This window comes from Struthio camelus, chromosome 3 (genome assembly GCF_040807025.1).
Source record: "Struthio camelus isolate bStrCam1 chromosome 3, bStrCam1.hap1, whole genome shotgun sequence".
Taxonomy (NCBI): Eukaryota; Metazoa; Chordata; class Aves; order Struthioniformes; family Struthionidae; genus Struthio; species Struthio camelus.
Genome location: NC_090944.1, coordinates 58,409,871 through 58,436,347, shown reverse-complemented (window position 1 = coordinate 58,436,347; position 26,477 = coordinate 58,409,871). Strand labels below are relative to the sequence as shown.

Here is a 26,477-nt window from a genome sequence, read left to right as displayed (position 1 = left end):
AATAAATACAGTGTTTCAAGTCAGAAGTTGTGAGAATGCCAGCTCATTATGCCATTTGCAACTATTTTACCCTGCAGAAAAGTCAGGAGCAAGTGACCTACCTATAAATTTACAATACTGTGGCTTTCATAGAAGGGAAAAAAAAAAATTCAGATCGGCTTTTTCTTTCAGAGCTGCATTAGAAATAAAGAGTCAGGATTCAGAAGTTCCTATTGCTCCTTACAGTAGGTGCTCTTTAGTGTAAATAAAAGAGAATGGGGAACTTTGGAGAACAAAAGGAGGATGTTCTCTATTCAGACTCCCACTAGCAGGGATCTGTATTGGTCATATTTTACAAGAAAGAACTAGGAACCTTTCAACAACTTTTATCTTCCCCCCCTCCCCGAGACAGAGATCACAACCCTGATTCACTGAGCTGAGCTACGGTCTAAGAAAATTATACGTTGGTGTTTCCAAACACACCACTGGGAATTTTAAAAGCTTCTCGGACTTCTCCTGTTGCAGGAGCCAAACTAAATCGAGGCAGCAGAGCAAGGAACTTGAGCAGCCAATCAGTTACCAGCCGGCTGCCTACGATTCGAGCGAGCTGCCTCGCCGCAAACTCATCCTTCAGCGAAGAGGTCGTTCTGTAGCGCGCGACGGAATTGCCGCTCACATCTCCCCCCAAAATAAGACTTCTCTAGCAACACGACAACACAAAACAAAGTTTCGCCCTTGTCTGCTAAGCGTGTCCTCTCTCTGCCAAGTTCTACAGGGCAGGGCAGGGCAGGAGGGAAAAGCAGAGCGATTTACACGGGAATTCAGCTTTAGCCTTTTACTAAACCTACCAGGTATTCTATTAAGCGTTGCCAAGCTCGATTCCCTGGCACCCGTACCCTCCAGCTGGGGGTCCAGCTCTATTTCTGCGTGCAGGATTAAACAAGTACCTCCTTTGGAAGGAATATGTGATAGACACGGATGAGTGTACCTCTTCTTTTCAGCTCTGTGGTCAGTGTGTTTAGCCAAAGTAGAAGCACAGGTAATTAGCTGCTATACCACAAGTCTCAGCACAAGGAGAAATGAAGGGTTGTCCCTTGGGTTATTACCCCTCCGAACATCACACCTAGCTATAATAGCTACTCTATATGAAGGAGTAAACACAACCAAATTGCTCATCCGGGCTCATTTCTTTCCAGCCCTTCTGAAACAACAACAAAGAATGTCCCCACTCCAGGGACAAGGATAGGACAGACTCGCATGTCTAGCTACCGCTGAAGATACTGTCCCAGATAAACAAAAGTTAATTTAAGCTACAGCCGTCCTCTGTGAAATTTGCTACAGTTTTACCGTCACTTCCTTAATCGATCTGCTGGAGTTTTTAAGAATTTAGGAAGTCAGGAACAAAGCAAGATTGTGAAAAGAATAAAGCAATTTCATAACCAAGGGGAAAACAAAAGGAATAATTAAACACATTTCCAGGAATTTGTTTTTTTTCTCTACTTTTTTTTTTAAAGCTATTTATTGGACAACTGAGGCACTTTAATCTCTGAGCCAGAGGCAATGAATGGTCCTGGCAAACAGCAGTCTAGAAGTTGGCACAGAGAACTACCCCACACTTTAAATATGCTTATTCAAATGCTGTTCAAATTGTGTGAGAATTTAACTGTTTGCGAATTGGTACAGAACCAGTTCAGGAATAGGAGGGCTAAAATTTCCAGTGAAAATACTGCACGACAGATGACCAGCTCACAGTCTCTTAAAAGAGTTATTGGGGCCCCATCTTGAAGGCCAGCAGCATTTGGAGGTGGTGGTGGTGGTGGTGCGTGTGTTAAAGAAGGGAAGGCAGGGTGAGCACACACTTCCCAAAGCACTGTGATTTGGCTTGTCTGACTCCAACCTTCCCCAGAGCGCTGTCGCTTACCTCTTTGCAGTTAGATGCGTATTTGAAAGTCAAGTTCCTTGGCAAGGAAGCCTCTGCCTGAGTTAGGGTGCCTCCATCGGCGCTGGGATCCCACGGGTGATCTTTTACAATGTAGGTGCATTTCTCTTCAAAATCGGCTTCCGTCCACTGGGTCATATCAGCATCCTCCATGTCCATTTTCATTGTCCACTCTCTCCCTTTCACCAGATCCTTGAAACTCACAGCGTCCGAGCTACACTGTGTAGCAGCCTGGAAAATAAGAAAACAGCCTTTAATCCTCATTGTCCTTCAGTGTTGTGGTTTCCGTTGAGACAGCGTGACTAATACAGTAGTCTGTGACACTTTAAAAGCGTATGCAGGATAGCTGGTACAGTTGAGTAATAGCCAAAAAACAGTATAAACTAAGCTGCTCTGACTGAAGCAGTGCCTTAAAATGCCAGTCTCGGTAATAATAAAGAGGGAATAAAAACAAAGAGGAGAAAAATCCCGAGGCTGACAACTGCGTTACCTTTTTCAGCCCCTTCGCTTAATGCCTCAGATTAAAAAAAAGTATTCCATGCTGAAGAAAACGTGGGGTCATGGCCGCAAGACCACTTAGTTGCCTGTGGAAAAGCTGCCTCAGAAAAGTGTCACAAACAAGGAGAGGAAGAGGAAAGGAGCTGCTGTCTGCGTCTGAATGAAGCTAAAAATGGAAAGCGCATGTTGGAAGAGCGGAACCCAGCCTTGCCTTTTCCAAATGGGGAAGCCTGAACTTTCCCACCGGCTTTCAACACACAAACAACTTTCAAAACAACCTGGCCTCTCCCCCCCCCGCCCCGCCACCAACATCCCCTTATCCTTTGGCATGGACGGCTGAGAAAGTCTACATCCTGCCAGCATCACTGCAGCAACAGCCCTGCACAAAGCGCTGGAACGTGTTCCCGTGGACCAAAAAAGAAGAGAAAAGGAGCGGGGCGGGGTGGGGGGGGGGGGGAGTTCTTCTATCCCTTTTGATTTGGATGGTACCTCCGAGAATTGTCTGCTCAATGCCCTAAATAAGGTCCACACAGGACAACTCCATCAAGTCCTTTGCTGCCTATTTCTATTTAGAACAAAAGCACTGTTATCAAACTTATTATCAAGCAGGTATTAGAGTCTTTCCAGAAGATTAATGAAAGTCCAAAATCCGTGCCTATATCAGTAGTTGTGAACAGCGTTCAAGTCTGGCACAAAATCCCTTCATTCTTCCTTTTAGGATACGCAGCTATTGAGAAATTCATAGCCCCTCTGCTGGAAAGTTAAACATTCAAGATTATGGGATGAAGAGCACAATCTTTTGAGAAAGAGGTTAAGAACTTACTCCTGTTAACTCCTAGTTTAAATAAAACATCCAGTGACCTCGCTGGACGCCTTTCCCAACGCAGCAGATACATGTTAAAACACCAAACGCCGCGCTACAGCCCGGAGAATATTTGCGAGAGCAGAGTTTACGCTGAGGTCACGGCACGGAGCTTTCCGACGGATTTTTACAGCAATGTCTCCCTCTAGTTCGACAGAGCCGAAGAGCCCGCGTCCTGACGCCGTGATCTGATTTAAATCCAGACGATCAGCGCAATATTTACTGGCTTTGAACATTAAAAGAGGAGGAGGGGGGGGGGCCAAAAAGGACTAATAGCGAAACCCTGGGGAACTGACAGTTGCACTAAGAAGCGAAAGGGTTAATATTCATGCCCTTGGCGCTTCCGAACCAGAAGAGCCTGCGAAGAAACTTCTGCTACGTCCTCGCGGCGTCCGGGCGAACGCGGCCACCGAGGCGGCGCGCAGAGGGCCAGCGCGGGGCCGAGAGGAAGGGGGAAGAAAGGCGCGGCGGAGTTTCTTACCCGGGCAGAGTCCGCCAACGTCGCCAAGCAGAAGCCCACCGTCTACAGCAGGTCTGGCTCATATCTACCCAGTGAACATGTCTTCTTCCTTCCACCGGCGGGGCTCGGGCTGGACTGACTCCCACCTCGCGCGCTCCCTGCCCTCCCGCGCCCTCCTCTTCGCCGCCAGACAGGTGCTGCCGTGCGCGCTGCTTTTGCCTCTCCGAAACACTGGAGGGCTGAGTGTTACAGCAATACTTTCAGTCTGCGTTAACTAACCAGCAGGCTCCTTTCCCCTCCCTGTTTCAGATTTCCTATTAGCCACTCATCTGATTTACTCACTGCCGCGGCTGCCAAGCGCGGGAGGTGGGGCTATACCTGCAACCCTAGTGCCGCGCCGCTTCAGTGCCGGGACGACCGACGGGAATTTTTGCTTTTCCTCTCACCCCCCCCCCGCCCCCCCAACAAAATTTTTCCTAGTCGCGCCCCCGCCGAGCCTGGCTGGGTTTCACACAAGAAACACCTATGCACTTAGCAATAAGAGCACGCGATCCTGCTTTTACTAGAAATTTACTTTTCGCACTATTTTTAACTCCGAAGGTCAACGACTGCATGATTTTATTCTCCCTCAATTTCAATACACACAACATAATTGTTGTAATAACAACAATTAAAACGACTTCCAGATTACAGAATATTGATTGAAAGCTCTCGCTCCCAAATCTCAACGATTACAGAGCTTTATCTGATACAACTCAGGAGTTTCCGGATTCTGATTTTGGCTGCAATGACTATTCCCTTCTGGAGTCTCCTTTTAATCAATGTTTGTTAAAGGAATTAGGAGAAACATCTCACCCAGTTTCTCTAAATAAAAACTTCTCCCATTCCCTTGGTAATAACAGCGAAGCTTACAAGAGAAACGTAAGGCAGGCAATATTTTAAAACTTGACACCTCTTTTGCAGTGAGGTACAAAAAACCAGCACTAATCTTGTACAGGGCAGTGTGTAAGTGATCATCTGGCAGCGTGCTGGTAATGGCAGGCGGATTGGTATAGTAATTAGTGGACCCTGAACCCAATTTCTCCCTCCGATCCAAGTCAGCATGTTGGCTGAAGGAAGGACATCCTGTGATGATGGCATACAATGTCCTGTTTGTTTATTATTAAGAGCATTCCTGCTTCTCATTACAAAACAACCAGATGCCTTACTTCCTTCAGTGGTCCTGTCTCTTCAGTGAGGAATCCTCCAGCTCAGAGAAACAATGATGCACAATTCCATTTATAGCCATCTATAGCTATCGCCTATTGCAAGCACTAGCTACTTCACTGAAAGGCAAGTCTCCTACTTTTCCTTCTCCTCTCACGTCTGCAAGCATAGTTTTCATTTCTTTCCCAGCACTTTATGTTGCAGCCAGTTTCACATTCTCTTTTTAAATAAACACTTGCTTATATTTTGGGGTAATCTGGATGTTACGCATTTCTTTATAGGAAAAGGGAGAAGGAAAAAAAAAAAAAAAAGGTTTTATGTAATTGGATGCCTGCCTGTCCCTCTGTGTGGCGGGTGTATACACCTCCCTTTCCCTTAACCTACACCTCCTCCCTGTGATAAAGAGACCGATGAGAAGGATTACTTGCCGTTTTAGGTCTGCAACGCTGAGAATAGTATATCTGCGTAAAGACCTTCCGTAGGCTCTAACCCCAAAGGGCTCACGGCAGCAGACATAAGTAGGGCAACTGCTGCAAGCGAGTCTCCTGGCTTAACTTCCACCACCTTGTGATTCCACAAGAGAGGTGGCCAGAGCACCAGACTGAAGGAGAGAAACGTAATTGGATATGCACGGCAAAACCGAGGCACATCCAAAACGAGGTCTAGGAAGGCTCTGAAGTAGGAAGAACCATTCATTAAAGGAGAGAAATCCGGCCTACTTGATTGGGTTAATTAACTGATGCTGAGTCACACCACATAGAACAGAAAAACAATGTAGTCATACTGAAGGTGATTATTTTACCAAAAAATAGTCTCACTTTGAGAGGCAGCTGTTTCAGAGCTTTTCACTTCCCTGTTATCTTAAAAAAAGACACACAAAAAAAGTTGATGCGTTTCCTTCAGGGGCTGATCTTCTCAACATGAAGGAAAAGAGGAGAAAAGTACATCTGCCTTTCAAGGAACTGAGAATGCTGTTTAGCTGCAGAAAAAGAGGAGGCAGAGATCAGATCGGATCAGATCCGGTGAAACGTTTGTCGGGATGAAGAGGATGCCAATATTCCAGGTCAGTACAGATCTCTCTTCAGAGCTAGGGGAGGTGAAGGCAGCCTACGAGGCATACGAACTTCATTAACGCTGCAGCACACGCTGAGGCTATCCTGAAATTAGCTCCCAGTGTCTCAGTGAAGTGCAGCAAAGCCCTAAAGGCAGAACTACAGCAGTGTAGAAGATGGGATTTCACCGGCGTGCGAATCTAGCCTAACGCTGTCTGATCTGGAACAAAACTAAGTTTATTAAGAAAGGAGGGACAGAAACAAATTGTTAAGAACCTGTATTAAACAAATAATCATAAAGAAAGCTCTGCCACTAGAAAAATACATATACTGACCTTCCGACCTTCCTCCTTAATAGAGAAGCATTAAAAGACACCCTATTCAGCTAGCAGTTTTCTGTTCTTTTATAGAAATCTTTCATACCAGTAGCTGCTATTGTCTGGAATGTGCAATCTCAAAATGTTGTTCATTTCAAAAAGAACATTTTTAGTCATATTTTCATTTTTTCCTTCTCGCTCATAGAAAACCTCAATTACCTTATTAATCAGCATTTCTCAGGCAGCTCTCTCTGCAGCCGCTTTCAGGCTGGCAACAAATCATGAATGGCCCTAACAGCTCTGATCTCAGAAATCCCCATCCATTTCCTTTGATGCTATCACCACTTCAGCTCAACAATAAGCCAACGCGACTCAGCTTCAGCTGCTGTTGCTGCTGTTTTCCTGGTGCCTGGGAGAGCTGTAATCGTAAGGGGAAGAAGGAGGGCAGGGAGCTGGCTCTAATAGATGAAACTTCTTTAGAAAGTTGGAGGGGAGATAAAATGCACGCAAGAGATTAAAGCACAGTCTCATTTTCACATCCTCCCCTTCCCCTTACCCAAACAAGGTCAGTGGCAGATTGACCACATCAAGAGTAACTACCAGACCCACCCCCATTTCCCACTTCCTGCATGTAGGCATCCTTGTGCTGGTAAACATTTGGGGACCAGTTGTGGTCATTACTCGGAGAAGGTACATGATGTCGTTGCATGACTGCACAGCTTTTAAGAGCCAACTTAGAAACAAAACTCAAAGAACTTCTTCCAAGTTTTTCTAAGATGCACTCGTGTTCTGGGGCCACATTTTTGAAAACGTGGCCACTGAAAGGTTCAAGGGAAAGAGAGAAATCCAGCACACGACAGCGACTTTGCAACAGTAAAAGTTAGAGCCTTGGTCTCACATACCGTCCTGACCTCTGCAAAACACAGCCTATAGGCTTCAGATATGATCTCAGACGCTTTGTATGCCCTAGACTACTTCAGTATGATATTGCCTATAAGGAGAGAAATTAAAGTTACACTTGAATCTACTTGAAGGTTTTTTGCAAGGACATTTGGGGTGGTGTAGGTTGTAGCCAGCAGGCTTTTGAATTAATACATGCAGCTTTCAGGGACTGCCTTTAATTACAGAGCACCCTGGTCATTGCCTTGCAGCACTTCAAAATGCCTTTATATTTATTTTTGTCTCTGCTGTGCAATACCAGGAGTAGATCTATTGGTTGTACTCGCAGCTACTGCCTAGTGTAAGTTTGATTGTCTCTTGATTTCAATGTTCTTTTATCCACTAAAAGATATTTCCCTTAAAAAGAGAAAAAAATCAGTCAAACTAAAATATCATATTCCTTTTTATTTCCTGCTAGGCCTTACTAAAATACTGTTCAGCTGACTTATGAATAAGCCAAAACAACCCTCTTGCAATGGAAAGAAATATTCTTGCAGCACACAAAAGCAAGAACTAAGCTTCAGCCATTTCCTCTTGTTGAGGCTTGGGTTTGAGGAAAACAGCTGAGGCTGTCTGAGCCCGCTATCAGACACCTCCTACTTAGTGGAGGGCAAGAGCACACTGCGAGAAGTTTGGCTTCCCTCTGGTGTGAACGCAGCTGAGAAGTAGCAGTCTAAAGCCACTCACTCTCATTTTCCAGAAAGCAAGCTGGGGTGAAGGGACTGAGAAAGAAGCAGGAGGAGAGGCTTTGCCATTGCATTTCTTTTATTTCAGAGCGGAAGAGGACAACGGACAGTAGGGTCTGGAAGAGGAAAATGATTAAATGTAAGAAGCCACCTCCCTCCCCCTTATGAGAAGCAAAATGCCTCACACTGAAGACTACAGATGTTCCCCTCTTGGTTACCAGCAGCCTTCCTATCGCAATCCTGAGTGATGGTGGTCTTGGGAAGGTAGGGAAGATAGCCAACACAAAACTGCTTGTATTGCCTTTGCATGCTTCTACCAACCCAAATTTAGCCTGGACAGGAGAACCTGAGCAAGAAATCTGTTGTTGCATCCCAGACGTGGAATTTTGAATATTCTGTCCATAGTGGCCGAGTCTGGGAAAAAGAATTAAAACAGGCCAACCATTTCCAACCATTTTCTCACCTTATTCCTGACAGAGCAGGAGCTGGAAAAAAAATTATTCTGGGAAATTTTCCTTTCCAATGGGCTGATTTCCAAATTATTGTGAGGGAGGGCTGGGAAGGAACACATATATTGGAGGAATCATTCCAATCATTCCTATGACTATTTCAAATATGTCAGCCCTGCAACTACCTCACAATGATCTCAAATAACAAAGCCACTCATATTTAATCGCATGATTTCAGCTTTCATGTCTCTTCCCAACTTGACAATCATGACACTTTTTAGGGCATTTTTTCCTCAATTTGCCTGGTAAGTAACAGTGATTTGAACCACATGGGAATTTTAGACCTCGTTCCTGCACAATTCTGTTCTCATTTCACACACTTTGCAGGCTGCCCAATTTTGTGGAGCTGAACACGTTAGCAAGAGGGCGAGAGCCACTTTTAAGTCAGTGGAACCATGCCACTTTTCTCAGACAAAGAACTGGCCACAGAGCACGTTTCAAAACAGACTGACCGGAAAAAAAAAAAAAACCCTAGCTATATACTATGGCAAAATGTATGTATGGCAGAAATGAATATATTTATCTCCAGATCATCACAGATCCAGCATTATCACCACCATGCATCTACATCTACGACCAAAGGATTCAAAAGAGTGACTACATGTTTAGAGCTCATTAGGCAATTCCAGATAGGATGGGTTGGACGAGCCCTTTTAAAGACAGTTGTCATCTCTCCACCTTTCCTACCCCACGGTGGTGAAATAACAGTCTTTTCATACCTGTGTGTTGGATGGGGGAGGGAGGAAGAATTCCTCTGCTATTAAACACAACTTCTCATTAAATAGTTGACACCTTATCCTTCTTTAAATGTTGTAATGTTTACTTTGCAAAACCCGGGAAAGCTTTTAAAATAAAGATAGCAGAGAGATTCTTAAGCCCTGTGTCCTTGCTTATCTGCTCTTTATCAACCAGCTATTGTTTCTCGAGGAGCTCGTTGGGGAAGGTGGAGCAAAGAGGGTTAATGTTCAATAGGTATCTATCAGTTCCCCTGAAGGAATACTACTGCTGACAGAAGAGCAACACTGGGCTCTCAGCTACTTCCTGCAGAATGTGACAAATCAAAGAAAAAAACCTAGGGCTGGAGCTGCTGCTACTTCTTTTTTTTTTTTTTCCTTCCTCCTGGTCTCCCAAAACAACTAGTTTTAAAGAAAGACATTGTCCTTAGGAGAGATAATCCCACAATAGAGAGTCCATTAGAGGTATTAAAGCATTGGCAGCGCCTGATCTACAAGAAGGGCTCTGTCCTGACAATAGACAATTAAAGCTGATAAATCTGCACTACTTGTTGCCGTTCTAATTCCTCGTAATTGTATGCTACTTGTCCCTGCCTCCCGCGTCCAGGGATGAAGCATGCTTCTTTAATCTCCACAGTACCTGACCTAGTTCCTCTGTGGTCTTTTCAGGACCTGTTTTCTTCCCATCTGGACTTCTTTCCTCCTACTCTCCTTTCCTGCTTCCCTCCCCTAAGCATTAAGAGGAGGTTATGGTAGAGGGCACAGAAAACATCAGAGCGCAGCACCCGGATCAATAATTCGGGAGCCCCAGACAATGCACTAATCTGCAATAACAGCTAATCATGCTCAATTTGGCACACCAGTGATTAAACTGTACTTTTCATTAGGCTCAACAAGTAGAGCAGACGCACACTGACAATTCAAATTGCCCTATCAATAAGAGCTGCCAAACCCGTGGGCACTCCTGCAGTTTTATCTGCTGCCTCCCTAGTTTTGCTCTCAGTACCAGACTGAACACTTTGCATGGATTTACTTCGTTCTTTCAACGTTTTATGGGCTGCAACTCTTAGCTATATTTTCCATAAAAAGCAACCCCCCCCCCAAGCCTCACTTTATCCCAATAATTTCTGCTAGTTAAAGGACTCACTGGGTGGAATTGTGACGTGCTATGCAGGATACTGAAAAAAGATCACCACAATTACACGTTCCCTCCCAGCGTTAACAATACTCTTGGTTTTATTTGGGATCTCAAAGAAATCTGATGTTTTTCTCAAATTTTCCTGTTTGTTTGTTTGTTTTAACAAAGCTTAGGATCCTACTGGTGACAGAGCAGAAGCCTGAAAATGCATATCACAGGACTCAGAAGATAGAAAACAAGTATAAATTACCTTGGATCTAATCATCTTTTCAAAATGATTTTTTCAGCCAATCTCATGAGATTTTTGGAGAAGGAAGAACGGTTTGGGTTTTTTTTTACCCCTGAATATATGAACATGCCACCCTTGTGTCCATCTTAAATCTACAAAGTTATTAACCCTTACATGCCATTTGGATAGTGGCCTTCTAGTCACCCTCACAGAACTGGATTCTCACAACAACTTCTTCTGGTTACAGCTGTATGCGGCCGGACCCTCTTTGCAAGCTGCACAGAAAGCCTCACCCAAGAGTTTACCACAATCTTTCTGTAAAGCATTGCACCAAATTCCAGGACTCCTAGAGACCGACCTCACACACTCAGGGGTCTCCTTCTGTTTAACTTTAGCTTATCATCCTTGTATTAACTTGAATAAGTGTTAAAACTGCACTCCAGGTTGCTCTTAAAAAAAAAAAAAAAAGAAAAGAAAAAAAAAAGCACGGGATATGGCAAATGAATGCAGGAAATGTCTATTCTGCTATTAATACTAATGAATCCTTAATGCATTTGAAACCCACTTGAGGTAAGTCAGTTGAGTCCTTCTCCTGACGGCTATTCCTCATCAAACTACCAGTGTTAAAGATGCTGATGCTTTCCCTTTTGCTTGTAATCTTTAAACAAGGTTTAAATCACACCAGAGGCTACCACAAAATAACGTGTTTTATCCTAAGTGAAGGCAAAGCCCTGCAGACAGAGGTTTAAAACACTGCATACGTCCGCTCAATTTATCATTTTAAGATAGGAAGCTGCTGCCACAAACAAAACACCTCCTTGAAAGTGGGACAGCAGCAGATTGCGGTGCAGAAAGCTTGGGGATCTTTTGTTTTCCTGGAGAGCGACAACAGGGCTTTGCAAAGAAAGACAGCAGCCTCCCCTTGCTGAAATCTAAATCAGCTCCTATATGAAAGCCTGCCAACTGCTAGCTGGATCGTAACAAAATATTGCAGATAATTCACTTTTCATGATAAAGCAAAAACAAGCAGGCATGCAGCACCCAGCAGGGGCTCAACTGATAAAACGGTGTCAAACTCAAACCATTTGTCAATTGGGAGGGGAGAGAGCAAGCTGAAAGATGGACTCAGGAAGTAGATTTATCTAGTGCGACACATTAACTAGTATAAATACTAAGGAAAAAGTAAACACATTTACCCAGCAGTATCTCCAGCCAGCAAAGAAAAGCCTTCTGAGTCCCAGACCCACGCTAGCCATCCAACCACTCAGCTGTCAGCTGCGACAGCAGTAGCATTTTTCTTCCTGGGCAGTATTGCCATGCCATTTCATTCACGGCTCTAAAAGGTTCTATTAAAAGCATACGCTATAATTAAACAAAACTAACGTGTGTGACTCCTCTGCTGTTCTAGACTCCTCCCTCCACCCAGTAGCCAAAACAATACAACCACCCTGGCAGCAAACAAGTCAGGTAACATACCCCAGCCAAGATCACAGATTTGTTATATAATCATTCGCTTCACATTTTGCTCGCTCACGATCGCCTCATCAGAAACTCCTGTCCAGGAGGCTGCCGAGGAAACGGAGCGGCCGCACAATGCGGGTCAGGCACGGCCCCCGCTCGGTCGCCAGCAGTGCAATGTGGGGCACGCAAACAAACCGCAAGAGCACAGGGCCGAAGGGCTCCTCGGATGCACGCTGGCCATATCCGAGTCTAAAGGAATAACACGGTTTTGGGGTAGCAGCTCCCTGCTGCGGTAACAGTGAAAGGAGGAGGAAAGCAGCTCAGAGGAATTTAGGATACAAACCCATAGCTACGTGCACAGCCGGCAGCACCATCATATCCAAGGGCGGCATGTCTCATGCACAAACCATTCTGACACCCAACAGTCCATGGAACTGAAAAATTAACAGTAATCATGCCAAAAAAAAAAAAAAAGGGAGGGGGGAGGTAATTCATAAAGGAAAACGCAGCCCATTTCTTTGTGTAACTGTACCTTCAGGTGCCCACACTGAACGAGTTCCCCACCGCATCTCAGGCTGTTAGTCCACAAGGAGCGTCCACCATCCGCGCTCGCACACGCACACCGCGCCCCGACACGCACTGCCTGCCACCGGGCCGGGGATTTTAGGATTTCCTCTCGCTAGCAGAGTCCTCCCTCCCCTTCACGTCCACTCCACCCCATTCTGTAATTAGGCTTAACAAGAGCAATTAACAAAACAAACTCCTCTCCGCCTGGTGGCCTGATAATTCTGATTGTCATAATGTATTAAGATGTGTAAGCCAGTTTAAAAGAAAGGTAAATTACAACGTTGCACAAGACCCATTTTGCACCTATTTTACCGCTTTTATCATACAGATAATGAACGCCCAACAACGCCTTTAATTTAAAGACCAAAACTCCCCTCAGAAATGCAGAATGCAAAAATGTCACTTTTGGACCAACAAGACTATTTTGGTTTTCACTGATTTATTAGCGTGCAGTTCTTTCCTCCTACGCGCACAGCAGTATCCTTACTCTTTATAAACACATTTTTCTTTTTTTGAATTATCTAGCGACCCTAAAAATCTAAGATGTAAATTGAAGCTTAAATGTGTCTTCTGGTTTCATATGTGTCCATGAATCAATGAGTTACTATTCCTTTCCCCTACCTATTTTCTAATTATATGGTGCAGGAGGCCGAAATCTCAAAAAAAAAAAATCTGATTTTTTTTCTATCCGCTTTCAGTTCACTTCCATTCAGGAATCGAATAAAAGAAATTCACTGTCAGAATCATCAAGAAAACAGCAATTAAGGACTGACTGAAAGAGCAGTCAATGGAAAAATCCTCATTTAGTTTCAGTGACCTATGGGGTCCAACCCGCATGGCAAATTTACAGCCTGTATTCACCTGAAAAACATGCATGTTTGCACTGAGACCTACTTCCAGGTCATCTCTCGTTCTTATTCAGTTTATACAATCTGGGAAGAGAAACGTCGTGTTAACTATACACCTGATTAAAACTAGGAAACACCGTCTGCAGTAATACTTGCATAAATTAATCACAATCTTCAGACCAAAACCAGTATAATTAAAATTGTCCACATAAATCAGTAAACATATCAAAATCAGAATCTCACAGAAAACTAATACGCAGAACAGAAGGCCAGAAAATAAAACCAGTTTGGTATGCGACAGGGACTCAGCTTCATATGAACTGAACAAATATTCTGCTCCTTCAGATACGTATAACCTGATTTGCAATTACCATCTGCCAGCTAACTGGAGAAACAACTGAGAAAAAAAAAAAAAGGTCTGTGTTGCTAATGTATTTTTGGAATCCCACAGCTTCTGATAAGCTAGATATGTTTTCTCAAGTCACTGATTTCATCTCTACTGGGTGTCAACATTTGCACAATAATAAATTTGGGGTCACAGAGACATCAGCAAATGATATTTCAAAAGGTTTCATAACAGGGCAGATTGCTCAAACACAGGGAAAGGAGAGTTTCAACTTCCAGAAGTTCACTCTTCTGCTTCTTCATCCTTCCTTCCTTCAAGCTGAGTCAAAGTTCTATAAAAACCCACAATGGACCATCAGATTTGCAAGACAACAGCCTCACATAGAAAACCATGCTTTGCAGTAAGACAAACTCGAAAATTACACAATTATCATACAAAATCAGGCACTCAAATGTTAGGAGGTACCAGGTATAGAATTACATACAGCAATGCAATTCGGCACTCCTGGCATACAAAGTGCCATCATTTTCCCCCCCAGATCTCTTCTTCATTCAACTTTTAGAAAGAGCAGTGCCGGTTTAAAAAGTAACTATTCCCCGTTTTGCTTCTTTCACTCTCCATGCCATACTTCTAGCTCAGGCTGTTCAAATGGAAGACAGACTTGCCTGACAGTTTTGCCTTGCATTTTTCCACTTTGCTCATCACAACAGCAGTGCTCGAATGCCTCACAAATATCAAATAATGACTAATCTGATTTTCACAATACCTCCCCCATATGCTGATGAGGCTATTACTACTACTATTCTCACTCTGCAGAAGGGTTGTGGAGACACAATCACATTAACATCAAAAGTATACATTAATTTTGGGATGCAGAGAAGCCAATGCACTCAGCACTGTGTATTATTCTATATGTTCAAGGCATTCTATTATTGGCATCTGTGATGGCTCTGTATTTTGCAGGGCTTCAAATTAGGCACTCAAAAAATCAAAAAAAAAAAATGACTACCTGCAAAAAGCTTTTTTAAGGTGAACTGACAAGAATTTTATTTGGAATCATAGGTAGAAATAGCATCTAGTTCCTCAGAACAGAATTCACCTGCCCTAAACAGAACAATACTTTTTTTCTTGCAACTTCCATTTTACTTTCTTACGCCACAACAAGTGAGACGGGGGGAGGGGGGAGAAGGGTCTTAAAGACAACATTTAACTACACCACCCCAATTCATCTCCCCTAGCAAGCTTGTCTGATGCTCGAGTGAGGCAAGTAACCAGTAGAAAAAACAGTAATTAAATGAGTAATTAAAGACTGTATCATAATGCATAAGAGGATCCAATTGAGGTTAGGCAAACAACCCATACTCTGGAGTAGTTGAGTTTGCAATTTTAGTAATGTTCTTAAACAGTTTTTTTGTGCACAGTTTCCTGAGTTTTAAAACTGCAAATAGAAAAAGCAGAAATCCTATGACCTGGCATCACACCAGCACCCACACAGATCATCAGCAGAGCTAGGATATTCTAGTGTGCCACAGAGACCTCTGCCAGCAAAGCTAACAACCTGGCTCAAAGCAACCATATGCTGTTGTCAGCGTCAGCACGAGCACTAGAACCAGCACTTCTTTCTGCCAGCAGCTTTTGCCAGGTGCTTTGCTGGAAGCAGAAGAACAATTGACTTCAGGAATCTTGGCTTCAGTCCAGGGTTGGTGAAGAGTTTGCTCCTCCTTCCACCTCTTCCTGTCTCAGCCCTTTTTCCAATCCTCTGCTCAGACATCTCATCTGTCTCCTTGCCCAGCAAGTCCTCGTCTTGTCCTTCCTGACACCTTAGTTTCCCTTTCCAGTCACTCCCACTTTCCTCTCCCCACACCCAGACTCCTTGTGGGAGTCTTCTTATCAAGGCAGTTTCAGTCTAGTCTTCTTATCAAGGCAGTTTCACTCTCTCCTGGTTCCTCATCTGAGCTGCACTTCTGATCCAGAATACACCATACGCTCTCCATCCCCATACGCCCTTTTCCCACCGACTAGCTGGCCTAGCCTCCAATCTGCACAGCAGCGCGGTGTATTCCAGTATTCAAAGATCTCCTGGTGCTTCTCTGGAAATCTGACCAGCTGAGTAATGCAGAAGTCAGGTGGGTGAAGAAGACCACTTCTCCACTGGGCCCAATGTTCCCTCCTCTCCCAGCTCCTTGCTCCAGTATCTCTGCTGTCACACTCCCAGACCACCTCATCCCTGCATGGTATTCAGCCCTTCCCTGGCCTGAGCTCCAAGCCCAGCTCGGTGCTATGGTAGGGGGCATGTAGCAGTGTGCTCAGCTCACACTTTGAGCAGACATGGTGTCAAGCCAACTGGAAGTCCTGTGACTATGTTAGTATGGCACTGAGCCCGAGCTAATAAGCCCTGGTGAGAAGCCGGATATATTAGCTTGGGCTTAGCACCATGCTAATGCAGTCAGGCAGCTTTTGGATCAGAGCTGGCTTACATCCCACCCGCTTTTAACACCGAGCTTGCTTGCTTTTGTCTACAATAACCCATAAAGATAAATCCCTCGGTCTTGTACTAACCTTACTCTCAGTTTCCCTCCTCCCTGACACTGCTGATCTCTAGGACCAGTCTCTCCTCCTTCATAATCCACTCCAGGTCCAGCTCTTGCCCACAGACTTTTAAAAACAGCTCCTTTTACAGTTCTCGGCATCAGGAAGGTTTACAGTAAGCACTGAGCATACACTGGGCTCTCTGCGTTTACAGACTTAAGCAGCATTTACAGACTTAAGAGAGCCACATGCCCTTGTGCAGCCCCTCTGGGTACTGGTCTGCCACTCATCTAGGTTGGCTTCTAGCTCAAAAGCAACTCTTCTGGGGGTGGGAGCTGGGAATGGAGGTGGAGGAAGACCGGTGCGTATCCTGGTCTTGCTCTGACAGAGTCACGTTGTGGGTGAAGCACATGTGCAGATCCGGGAACTGGAAAGCACTCCTGGTTGATTTGCAGAGGGACAGAAGGGCAGTCGAGCATCCCTGGTGACAAAGGCCACCCTCCCCTGACACATGTGTTGTCCACTCCTCCATCCACTGAACTTGTCATTCAAATCTCTGCTCTGAAAAACGGATGCTGTTGTGGTGGAGAAGAGATTACTTTTCACAAGGAAGATCATCACGTTCTTTTAATGCTAGCAACACAATTTCCATAGCCAAGTTCTTGGAGATGGCAGAATAGGTTTTGGGGAAAAATATACTAGGAGGTAAGTAAACTGTAGCATATTACTGAGCCGCATGTTTATAATTTGGTAAATCGACAAACACCTAGAAGTAGCTTCTCCTAATGGGGATGATCTATCAGTCTTAACAACAGGTGATGCTACCAACCTTGCTTATACTGGAGATTAGTTTTCTGAGGCTAGTTTTAGGGGGATGTTATAGATAATTCTTCTCTTTTGTATGAGAATGAGAATATGAATACAACACACATCATATATAAAGCACTTGCACAGATTTACACCTTGCTTCCTTGGTCTGCTATTCCTCTTTTAGTGGCCCAGGCCAAATGCACCAGGACTGTATTAGTTACAAAACATGGCAAGATTTGATAGAGAGAGGATGCTCCTGACTCCAAGAAGTTTACATAAAGCTCTCCTCCTTGTATACTAAATCCTAAAAGGCAATGGAGACAGCAAAAATGCTGATGCTAGTATTCTTCACTACTGTAACATTTAAAAAATAAACAAGCAACTGTCTAATTGCAATAGTTTGCTGCAGTAAAAAAAAGATCCTTAAGTGACTAATCCTGCCATCAAATAATAATCAAAAAAAAGATTTTTCAAAGATTATTTTGCACTAGTCTGCCCTGGCACACTCCTCATCTAAAATCATTAGCACTATACGCACACAAATCAGGCAACAGGGGGGAAGGGAAGCTTGCAATCAGACCTAATGTCTTCCCTTCCTCTCAGCCCCCAGTACAGGACAGCCACTTCCTCTCTACAAACGCTTCACTCAGATCTGTACACAAGACAGGCCACATCTTCCGGGGAGGCTCAAAGTCTTTGCAGACACAAAGTTCCCTTCAAAGCATCACTGGAAATCTGTGTGGGAAGAGACTAAAATATTAAAACCACCCTATATCATTTTTTAAGCCAACAACAAAAATCCTCCAAACTTGTCCATCGGTTCTCTGTTCAACTTATTCTGGGTTGACAGAATAAATTTTCTGACTGCTGAAGTAGATGCACAAGGCAGCACCACATGTGCAAAAGAAAACAATACAAAAAATCCGTATGTGCTTTCCAAAGACAGTTCTCTCCCAAAACATTAAAATTGTGTATGTGCTTCTCCTCCATTACCAAAAGGTGGCAAAAAGAAGGCTAATGTGATAATACTGTACTTAAAAGTATAGTTTATCTGTTCTCCAAAAACTGAACTGACTTACCTTTATTTTGGATTAACACCCTATTGCCGTCTTGCCTGCTTTTCTTCTCCTGAAGGCAACCACTTACCCTGTAGCAGATTCACAAGTTATTTAAGCCAAGATCTTCAGTCCTAAGAAATCCCCAGCTGAAAGTTTTCTGTAGTACTCACAACCACAGCACAAAAGTGAGAGAGCGCTGCTCTGCCCTCTGCCAGTAGGCCACCCTGTGCTTTCTGAATATAGGCAAAAGATTTTCATGTTTTCTCAGTTTCCCCATTTCTAATGCGAGAGCTACCCTTGTCAGTGAGGCTACTTTCAGAAGACACATCCTTTGCACCATCTCCTTGCTGCCAGATGTCCTCCGCACCCAATTCATGGCTTGGTTTTGCATTTCACATCAGCGTAACAGTTTTGGTAAAAATTCACAGAATAATACTATTGAGAAAAAGTATGTATTGATTACTCAAAGATGGTGCAGAAGCCAAAGGATCCAATTTCAGGCTAATCCTCTGAATTTCTCTCATTTTCTGTTTCACGTTTCTTTCCGATGGCCAAAAGCAGTCCTCCGCCAGTTGTACGTACAGGTAACTGGATCCCTTTGAAATACGGTCAAGCTGACGAGGTATGGGGCAGTACAATCAGACAGTGTATGCCTGAAGCGCCTGGCACATTTGCAGCATGCTAGGACGTCAGGATAGGCTAAATTAGCACAGGGTTGCTAATAGGGTAAACTCATCGCGTGCAGAGCGGACCTGAGCTAACAGACCTTCAGAGACTCGTGATCGGTTTCTGAGAATGGATGCTGTGAAATGAGGCTGTTAAACTGGTTTAAGTCCAGTAAGGATCTAAACACAAACAGGTACCATAAATACAGAGTAGATGCTTGTTGCTAAAACAGGCAAGAAATGTGGAAATATTTCCTCACGTTAATTTACATAAAAATATATTGCATTTTTGATGTACAGTAAACGTGGTTTTGCCAACTGTCGTGCTGCAGAAACCTAAACAAAATCCCCTAACATGCTTACAGACATGAACAAAATGTTTAAGGGACACAGTCTGTTTTTAAAAAAAGTCAATAATAAGGGTTAGTCCACGCTTCCAATTATATTCTTTCTTCAATTAGTCTTGAAGAAACTAACACCTCTATTAATCATTTCAATTAACTACACGCACCACATGACATCCGCATCAGCAGCCCATATGTTGCGTTCCAATCACCCAAATATTAAAGCCTTTTTAATTGATTGATCTAAAGAACATTCAACAGGCTCAAGGTGGCAGCCAGCCAGGAAATCCCAAAAGAAGATGACAAAAAGGTGGGGGTGCTAAACCAGCTTCCCAATTTGTTTTTCCTCTTCCTCCAGGGTTCACTAAGTTAATCCAATCACAGCCCATAAAGCCCCTTTTTAATAAAATAAATAAATAGATAAGAGAACACACATGTTGGCTTTCCCCCAGAGAAGCCCCTTCTGCTAAAGCCCGGAGAGCCATCCTGTTAAGAAAGTGCTGCATACAAGGGTGCATTTTTTTTATCCGGCAGAAATATTTAGCTTGGCTGCCCGCCAGGGAATGCTGAAAGAATAGACTGAATTAGGGGATTTACCTTCCACGTGTTTGGCACGCGTCATTAGAGGCTCTGAAGAGCCTGTCTCTTTCGCTCGCTCACTCTCCGTTTTTTCTCCCCTCATCAAAGCTTTGATGCGGAGAATAAAGTATGAGCTGGAAGAACAGTTGATGTGTTGCATTTCTAAGCGCTGGCACAGTGACTTTTGTTCTGCCGAAGAAAACTGATGCCCTATTTCAAAAGGTACGTTTTTTTTTCCCTCTCAGTCAGGTATGGGGTGATATGTTTCAAAAGCGTTCACTTCAAAACATAAAAAGTATGCTTTTTCCCTGCCTCTCTTTTTTCCTAAAGAGTTTCTGAAGTTTTCTGCAGGCAGATTTAAACTGGGAGAAAGTGGCTTAAAAGTAAATTCCTCAAATGAGCCTCCAACCACAGGATATTTTAGGAACTCGTTTGAAAGGTTAGTTTTGTAACAGTAACCATGAATTGCTTTGTCATTTGACATGTATATGCTGCCATGTGGACTTATGTCATTTTAAAAAACACTTCTTTACATAAGTACTTTGGTCCTGCAAATACCTCTTAAGATCTATAATCAGAACACATTAGTCAGGAGTGTTGGTCCATACTTCCTGTAACCCATGTAACTTCTCAGAGCTTTTAATTTGTGAAGGGAAAGACTGTAAGTCGGCTTCTGGCCCCATTAACTTATAGGAAAGGACAACAAAAGAGGAAGATTTCCAGCTGAATAAAAGCATGGAAGTCCTTAAGCCAACATTAAATTCAAAAACCTAACGTTTGCGTCTGGCACGCATGCCAACCCTGTTTACGGGGACCAGCTCCCTGTGGCGCTAATACCACGTCACTGGATTGGTGTGAGCACTGGGGAGAGCCCTACTGGGGCCAAGCCTGTCATAGCGTCCGGTCACAGCATCAGTTAAATATAGGCCCTATTCACACACAGGTTTTATCACTATTGATTCAGGTAAATCAGTTTAGAAGCTATTTGTTGAAATGCTTGCTCAAAGCAAGGTTCAAGCAGAGTTTCTTAATCAACGCTCACCATACCTTTATCCTCCCTTCACTTGCAAATACAACTGTTTTTGACTTTGGTTCTGCTAAACTGATGTCACCAGATGACAACATACGGTTTTTCATCTCTCCTTCAGTAAAACTAGTTCATTGTGCTGTGTATATAACAGGAGATCCTGGGGGTTACAAAAAAACAACTAAAGGGATACATACTAGCCCCAACTGAAAATATCAGAAATTAACTACAATATCAGAAGGCTGCCAAGGCCCATCTCAGCAGATGTAAAGCGTATCAGCTGTAGGGACCTCCCCGAAGCTGAAGCAGCTGAAGGGCAGGCCCGCAGTGTATCACTTCTTAAATAAATATTCTTCATAGTCAGGTTAAAAACCACACAAATGATGAGCTCTCAGTATTACTCAGTGGAAAGTGAGAATTGGAGTTTTCCACCCAGAACCATAAAGCTCGACAAGTTCTGACATGTTTTCATGATCTCCTCCTGGACCTCACGTTTTAAATTCAACTAAAAAAAAAAAAAAACAAAAAACCTAGCCAGCCACTTCCCCCTGTCTTCACGTAAAGGACGCTAACGTCTGTGGTCATACACCTACCTGTTCTTCTGTCAAAGACTTCAGCAATTAAGAGAGGCTTTCTTTTTATCACAAGGGAAAATGTCAGAAATAAAGCTGTCCAGCTCTGCTGCTCACAGTGCACGTTTGCCTATACCCTGCACGGATGTTAGCCAGTCGCTGAAATGCTGCTTTATGTTTCCAGTTGAGTATCTTCGCTGCTAATTCAATCTTTGAATGACTGGCCATTCAGCACTCTACCAGTGCATGCCAGTAGCAGTAGGAACTGTAACAGATAATGCACCACCAGTTGTTTCCACTTTCTCAAGAAAATGGAGTAAGTGTTCTGGAGTGCCAGTCCCAAGTTGGATGATTTCTCTATGGAAAGACTGCAGTTTTAATAGAAAATAATTGTGAATTAATGTACTGTACAGCGGATATTGCAGGCTTATATTCCACTACAAAGCACAATGGGGTAGCAAGTGTTTTTCCTTGTAAACATGTAAGCAAAGGATATTTCACTATTTGCTGCTCACTCTGCATAGGGCTGATTTCCTGGCAAATGTTGGCCAACACAAAAGGTGCATTTCTCTGTCTGTGGCCCCAGTAATATACGATCACAGCACTATCTTGGTGTCCAAGTCTGGAACTGGAAACTGCCTGTTTGATTTTCCTCTGAAGTGGTTACAGTGAAGCCAAGCACATTTCAGTAGTGTGATTAATATTCTCAAACTTAGGCCAAATAACAGAACGTATTGGCCTGCCAATACTAGGAAGAGTTCAGCAGCCGATTACTGGATGTATGTGTCATCATTGCATCGAACTCATGTTTAAAGAGCCTGCTATGCCCTTCATATTTACCGATTAAAAATACGACCTTTAAAAGTGAAATAAAAGGGCTTTTTTTCCTTACATCTCCTCCAACCGTGTCTTTAATTAAAACCACAAACCAAAACATTTATCCGTCCTTTCTATAACAGTTTGGAATTCCATTCTCAAATACTATACAGATAAAATGAACCTTTATGTGTTAGTGATTCACAATGCAGTAAATTCTCCTTTACAAACCTGCCGTCTTCATTAAAATCTTATTTGCTTCGTAATCTCCTTTGATCGCTAAAGTTATAAGAAGCCCCCTCCTCTTCTTTCGATACTATCAGTGTAGCTTTTGACCAGAGAGCGTGATGAATTAAATGTATGACAGATATGACAGGTGAGGAGTGCTTGGAGAGGGCTTAAACAGCAGGGATAAGACAAAGCCCCCATTTAAGAACAAAACCCCTACCCGATGGCTAGCCCGTTAATGACCAACCACTCCATTTGTCCTGTTGGATGAGGAGCAAGCTGATACTACAGACAAAGCTTTGTTAGCCACAGGGCTGTTCTTCAGTCAGGCCACACAACTAACTGAATTGAAATGCCCATTTTTCCCCCCTCATGATTTGATGTACAAGCGAGGTATTTTGTAGGTACACTGTTTTTTGTTGTTGTTGTTGTTGTTTTCTCCCCCCCCCCAATAATGTATTAATTCAGCCACCACAAGTTTACAGCTGGACTAAGTGGAATTACAGCATATAAACCTGAAAATCTATCTGCAGGGATCCAGCTAAGCCCTGGAGAGAGACAAGTCCAGCAATACAAATCCAAGGAATTTTGGAAGTCAATCCATTAGGATTACCAGGCCTTTGATTTTGGAAGTCATAGGCTCAAAATATGGAAGCAATGAACTCTCAATCTTCCTTTATTTTAGCCTATTTTCAGAGGACTTACTGACCCCATTTCTATTAAAACACACTGATAAATGTAGATAAAGTGACACGTTTTTCCCACTATATTCGCGAGAGGGGAAGACAGGAAAATATCTGCTTTCTCGAACTAATTGATATCATGCCCTTTAAAATTTCATATGTATTTTATATATATTTGGACTTCTCACAAGAAAACTTGTCACCCTTCCTGTTAGCTGAAGGACCCCTTCCCCCTCTTAAAAGTTCACGTTAATTTTCAGCATGATGTGCTGTAGCTCAACAGGGAGTTCAAGGCTTTAGTTACTTCAGACTACAGGCTCCCTCCAAGAGGTGAAGAAATCTCTGTGCCCCCTGCAGACATGGATTATATTCTGAACGGGCAGTCTCTTATTTTGTCCTACCAATCTGTGGTTAGCAGAAGGCCAGCAGTTTTCTGAGGTAGGGGCCAAAGTGATAGTCATTGTTAAGCCCAGCTGTTTTAAAAAAAAAAAAAAAAAAAGGATTATAGGGATACAAATATGCTTTTGGGTAAAATGGAAAACACTAACTGAAGCAAGAAGAGTCTTCACTTTTAGAACAAATTCAATTTTTTTTTTTTTTTAAAACATACTTTGTTCCTTCCTGCCTCGCCTTCGCAGAACACTTTACTTAAATCACAGGTGTTAGTATCAGGAAAACCAGGCTCTGTTCTTAGCTCTGCCACAGGCTTCTTACGTGGCTTTTGGCATGTCATGTACCCTCTCTGTGCCTCAGTTTCCTTATATAAAAATGCAAATATTCCTACCTATTTCAGAAAGAGTGTGGTCTAGTGGTTTAAACCACAGAATAAAGACATCCTAATTCTCAAACTGAATAACAATACCAATTTCTGCAGTGGCTTTGAGCAACTACCCTCACCTACCCTATGGGTCAGTCTCCCTCTCCATAAAACATGTGAACTCTTTGGAAATATTCTGATAAACTTCCTTTCCCCCCCGTCTTGGAAAATGCTGAATGGTTAAAACCAAGGCTCCCTGGCAGAATATGCATGCAGCTTCTTAAAAGAGTGAAATCTGGGGCTGCGATGAGTACGCTTACCTGGAGCGCCGGAGAAAAGGTGGTCTGAGCTGCGGCAGGTAAAGCCCTGGGGGCTGCTCTAGCTAGTCATGGGCTACCGAGGCTGCCTCCCGCCCGCGCTCGCGCCCTCCGGCTGCTCCGCGGGGCCGCCTGACTCTTCGGCCCAGCGGTTACCACCCTAATTCAGGATGTGGAGGCGTAGGGTTAAAGTCCCAAATCTGTGAGGAGCAGAACAAAGGACTGGAACGAAAAGATAGCTTTTCGCTTCCCAAGGGAGTACTCTGACTTTGGGCTATTTTGGGGCAGACCAGTTGGTCTCTCACGCTCTCTCCTCCTCCATGAAAAAACTCTTAAACAAAGACTTGAGTCCATTCCACTCAGAATAAGTAGCATTTTGAAACCTTTCACGACACCGAAAAAAAGCATTTCCTGTTGGCTCTATCTCATGGTTCCCTGGCTCATTAGACAATTGAAAAGGTTAATCAAATAGCGTTTAGATATCTATAATATAAAAAGCCCTCGACAAGTGGTAAGTATTCATGTTATAAAGCACAAAAGGGTCATTCAGAGAGAATAACCTTACGGAAACCTAGAAGAAAATACTATTAACCTACACAAAAGTACACCTTCACTACGAACTGAAATAAAGCTATGCAAAGTCGTCACAAGTACCATCACAAAACTTGTATTGAAAAAGATAGACTTTTAGGAAAAGACCGTAGGACTCTGATCAATAAATTCATAGAAAACTTTATTAAGCTGGGTTATTTCGGTTTTGAATCTGCAGACCTGAACGGAAGCTGGATTTCTAAGACAGCTTTCCAATATCCCTATTAGATATAATGTTATAGTCTTATTACACATGTTGCCTACTAGACATGCTCTGACTTTTATAGATGTCAACTCCATTTCTTAATTCAAGCCATTTGTCTCTTGTGATCTCTGCACCTTTGGGTTAGAGTTCCAGTCAAAGAGGTGAGCCAGCTTCTATCTGAAATACAGCCATAAAATCCTCCAGCGCTACATCCCCGAAAGCTGTTGCTGCCCTGTGAATAGGCCTGGATTTTGTCTGTCTGCAGCTCAGCACCCAGAAAGGACATTTTACAGGAGGGCTCAGTGGACATCCAGGAAAACTGCTTTCAGGACCTTATCTGAAGGACAATACTTAACTTTCACCACCTGGGCCGGGCCCCTGAAAGGAAACAGTCACACTCAATTATTGTCTTTTCTAGACAATTACTATTTAATCAAACCTCCAGCTGATATTAACTGGTGGAAAAAAGGCTATTTTTAGTCAGGATAGTGATTCCCCCTCACTCCTTTCATCTATGAGTAATGTATTTCCTTTTGCTCTCAGTACCACAAACCAGTCCACGCCAGATGCTCAGTATTAGGTAAAATTAAAAATGTGGGCATCATACCCTTTGAAAGATGCTTTGAACTCAAATTAATATACCTAAACCCACTACTTAAATTAAAGATATCCTGTCTCTCTGCTGTGTAGTTTTCCCTTTTATCAGAAGGGGAATTTTAGTCCATTTAAAGGGTTTTTTTTTTTTTTTTGGTTCAGCTCCACAGACCACGCTTTGACTTAACAACACATTGTAATTTCTTTTTAGCCACAAGAATAAAGGAAATGTATAGAAGCAACACCATAATCTTGTCAAGCACCCTCTTTCGTTTCCCTGAACAAGCCTGTTCAAGAAAATGTGAAGCCTGAAGGTTTTTAAGCTGCTATCTGGAAAAGGTTTAGATCATGGAATACTTTTATTGAAAACAGACATACGTATTTTTACATATCTCCTGATGTACCCATATACATAAAATATATGCCTACTAAATTTTTTTATGGATGAGAACAGAGTAGTCTGCAACCTGCAGATTTTTTGCAGAGTTCAGTCCCTATGCCTCAGCATTTTAACTTTTCCAAGCTTTTTCTTTTTTCGAATCCATACATAAAATCAAAATTCTCCCTCTCCCTCCACCAATTCCCTTGCTCAATGGAATGCAACCCAAGGCCATAACTGAGGACTATCTGTGTTTGGACTATCTTGTGAACAGGGTTCTAAAAATGATGTCAGAAGCAAAAATGTGGAAGTGATATAAAATATACTGATTTCTCATATATATATATATATATACACATGTATATATATAAATGGACTACTGCACTATTTGTGCCACTGATTTTCATATCTTTTTTTCCCAAAACACTGATTTAAATGCCAGTTGATCTATTTCTGGTTTACAGCATGAGAGCTACAGAATCACATGCAGTTTGCTACGAACACCAAACTTTAAATTTTCTAAGCAAACACCACCCACCTTCACATTAAGTCG

General features: G+C 43.0%; 1 protein-coding gene and 1 long non-coding RNA gene across 12 annotated transcripts in view; one reads left to right on the top strand and one right to left on the bottom strand.

Moving 5' to 3' along the window:
* Nucleotides 1–26,477, bottom strand: part of PRDM1 (PR/SET domain 1) — a 104,192-nt gene that overhangs the window by 20,316 nt on the left and 57,399 nt on the right. For 6 of the 10 annotated variants that reach the window (XM_068937919.1, XM_068937920.1, XM_068937921.1 and 3 more), the window contains one exon: nt 1,901–2,149. In XM_068937919.1, the coding sequence (XP_068794020.1) occupies nt 1,901–2,083 (183 nt within the window). In that variant the 5' untranslated portion in view covers nt 2,084–2,149. Of the gene's footprint in view, nt 1–1,900; nt 2,198–2,408; nt 2,799–3,239; nt 3,379–3,759; nt 4,192–26,477 lie in introns of those variants that run through there. The other 4 variants (XM_068937922.1, XM_068937925.1, XM_068937926.1 and 1 more) reach the window with 4 other exon arrangements.
* LOC104145416 (uncharacterized) lies at nt 3,604–11,920 on the top strand. 2 transcript variants are annotated; one of them, XR_694324.2, is made up of 4 exons: nt 3,607–3,810; nt 5,848–6,007; nt 8,027–8,202; nt 10,488–11,920. It is a non-coding gene; the product is annotated as an uncharacterized lncRNA (long non-coding RNA). The 2 variants fall into 2 exon arrangements; XR_011140155.1 differs by lacking the exon at nt 10,488–11,920 and having other exon boundaries at nt 3,604–3,810; nt 8,027–9,322.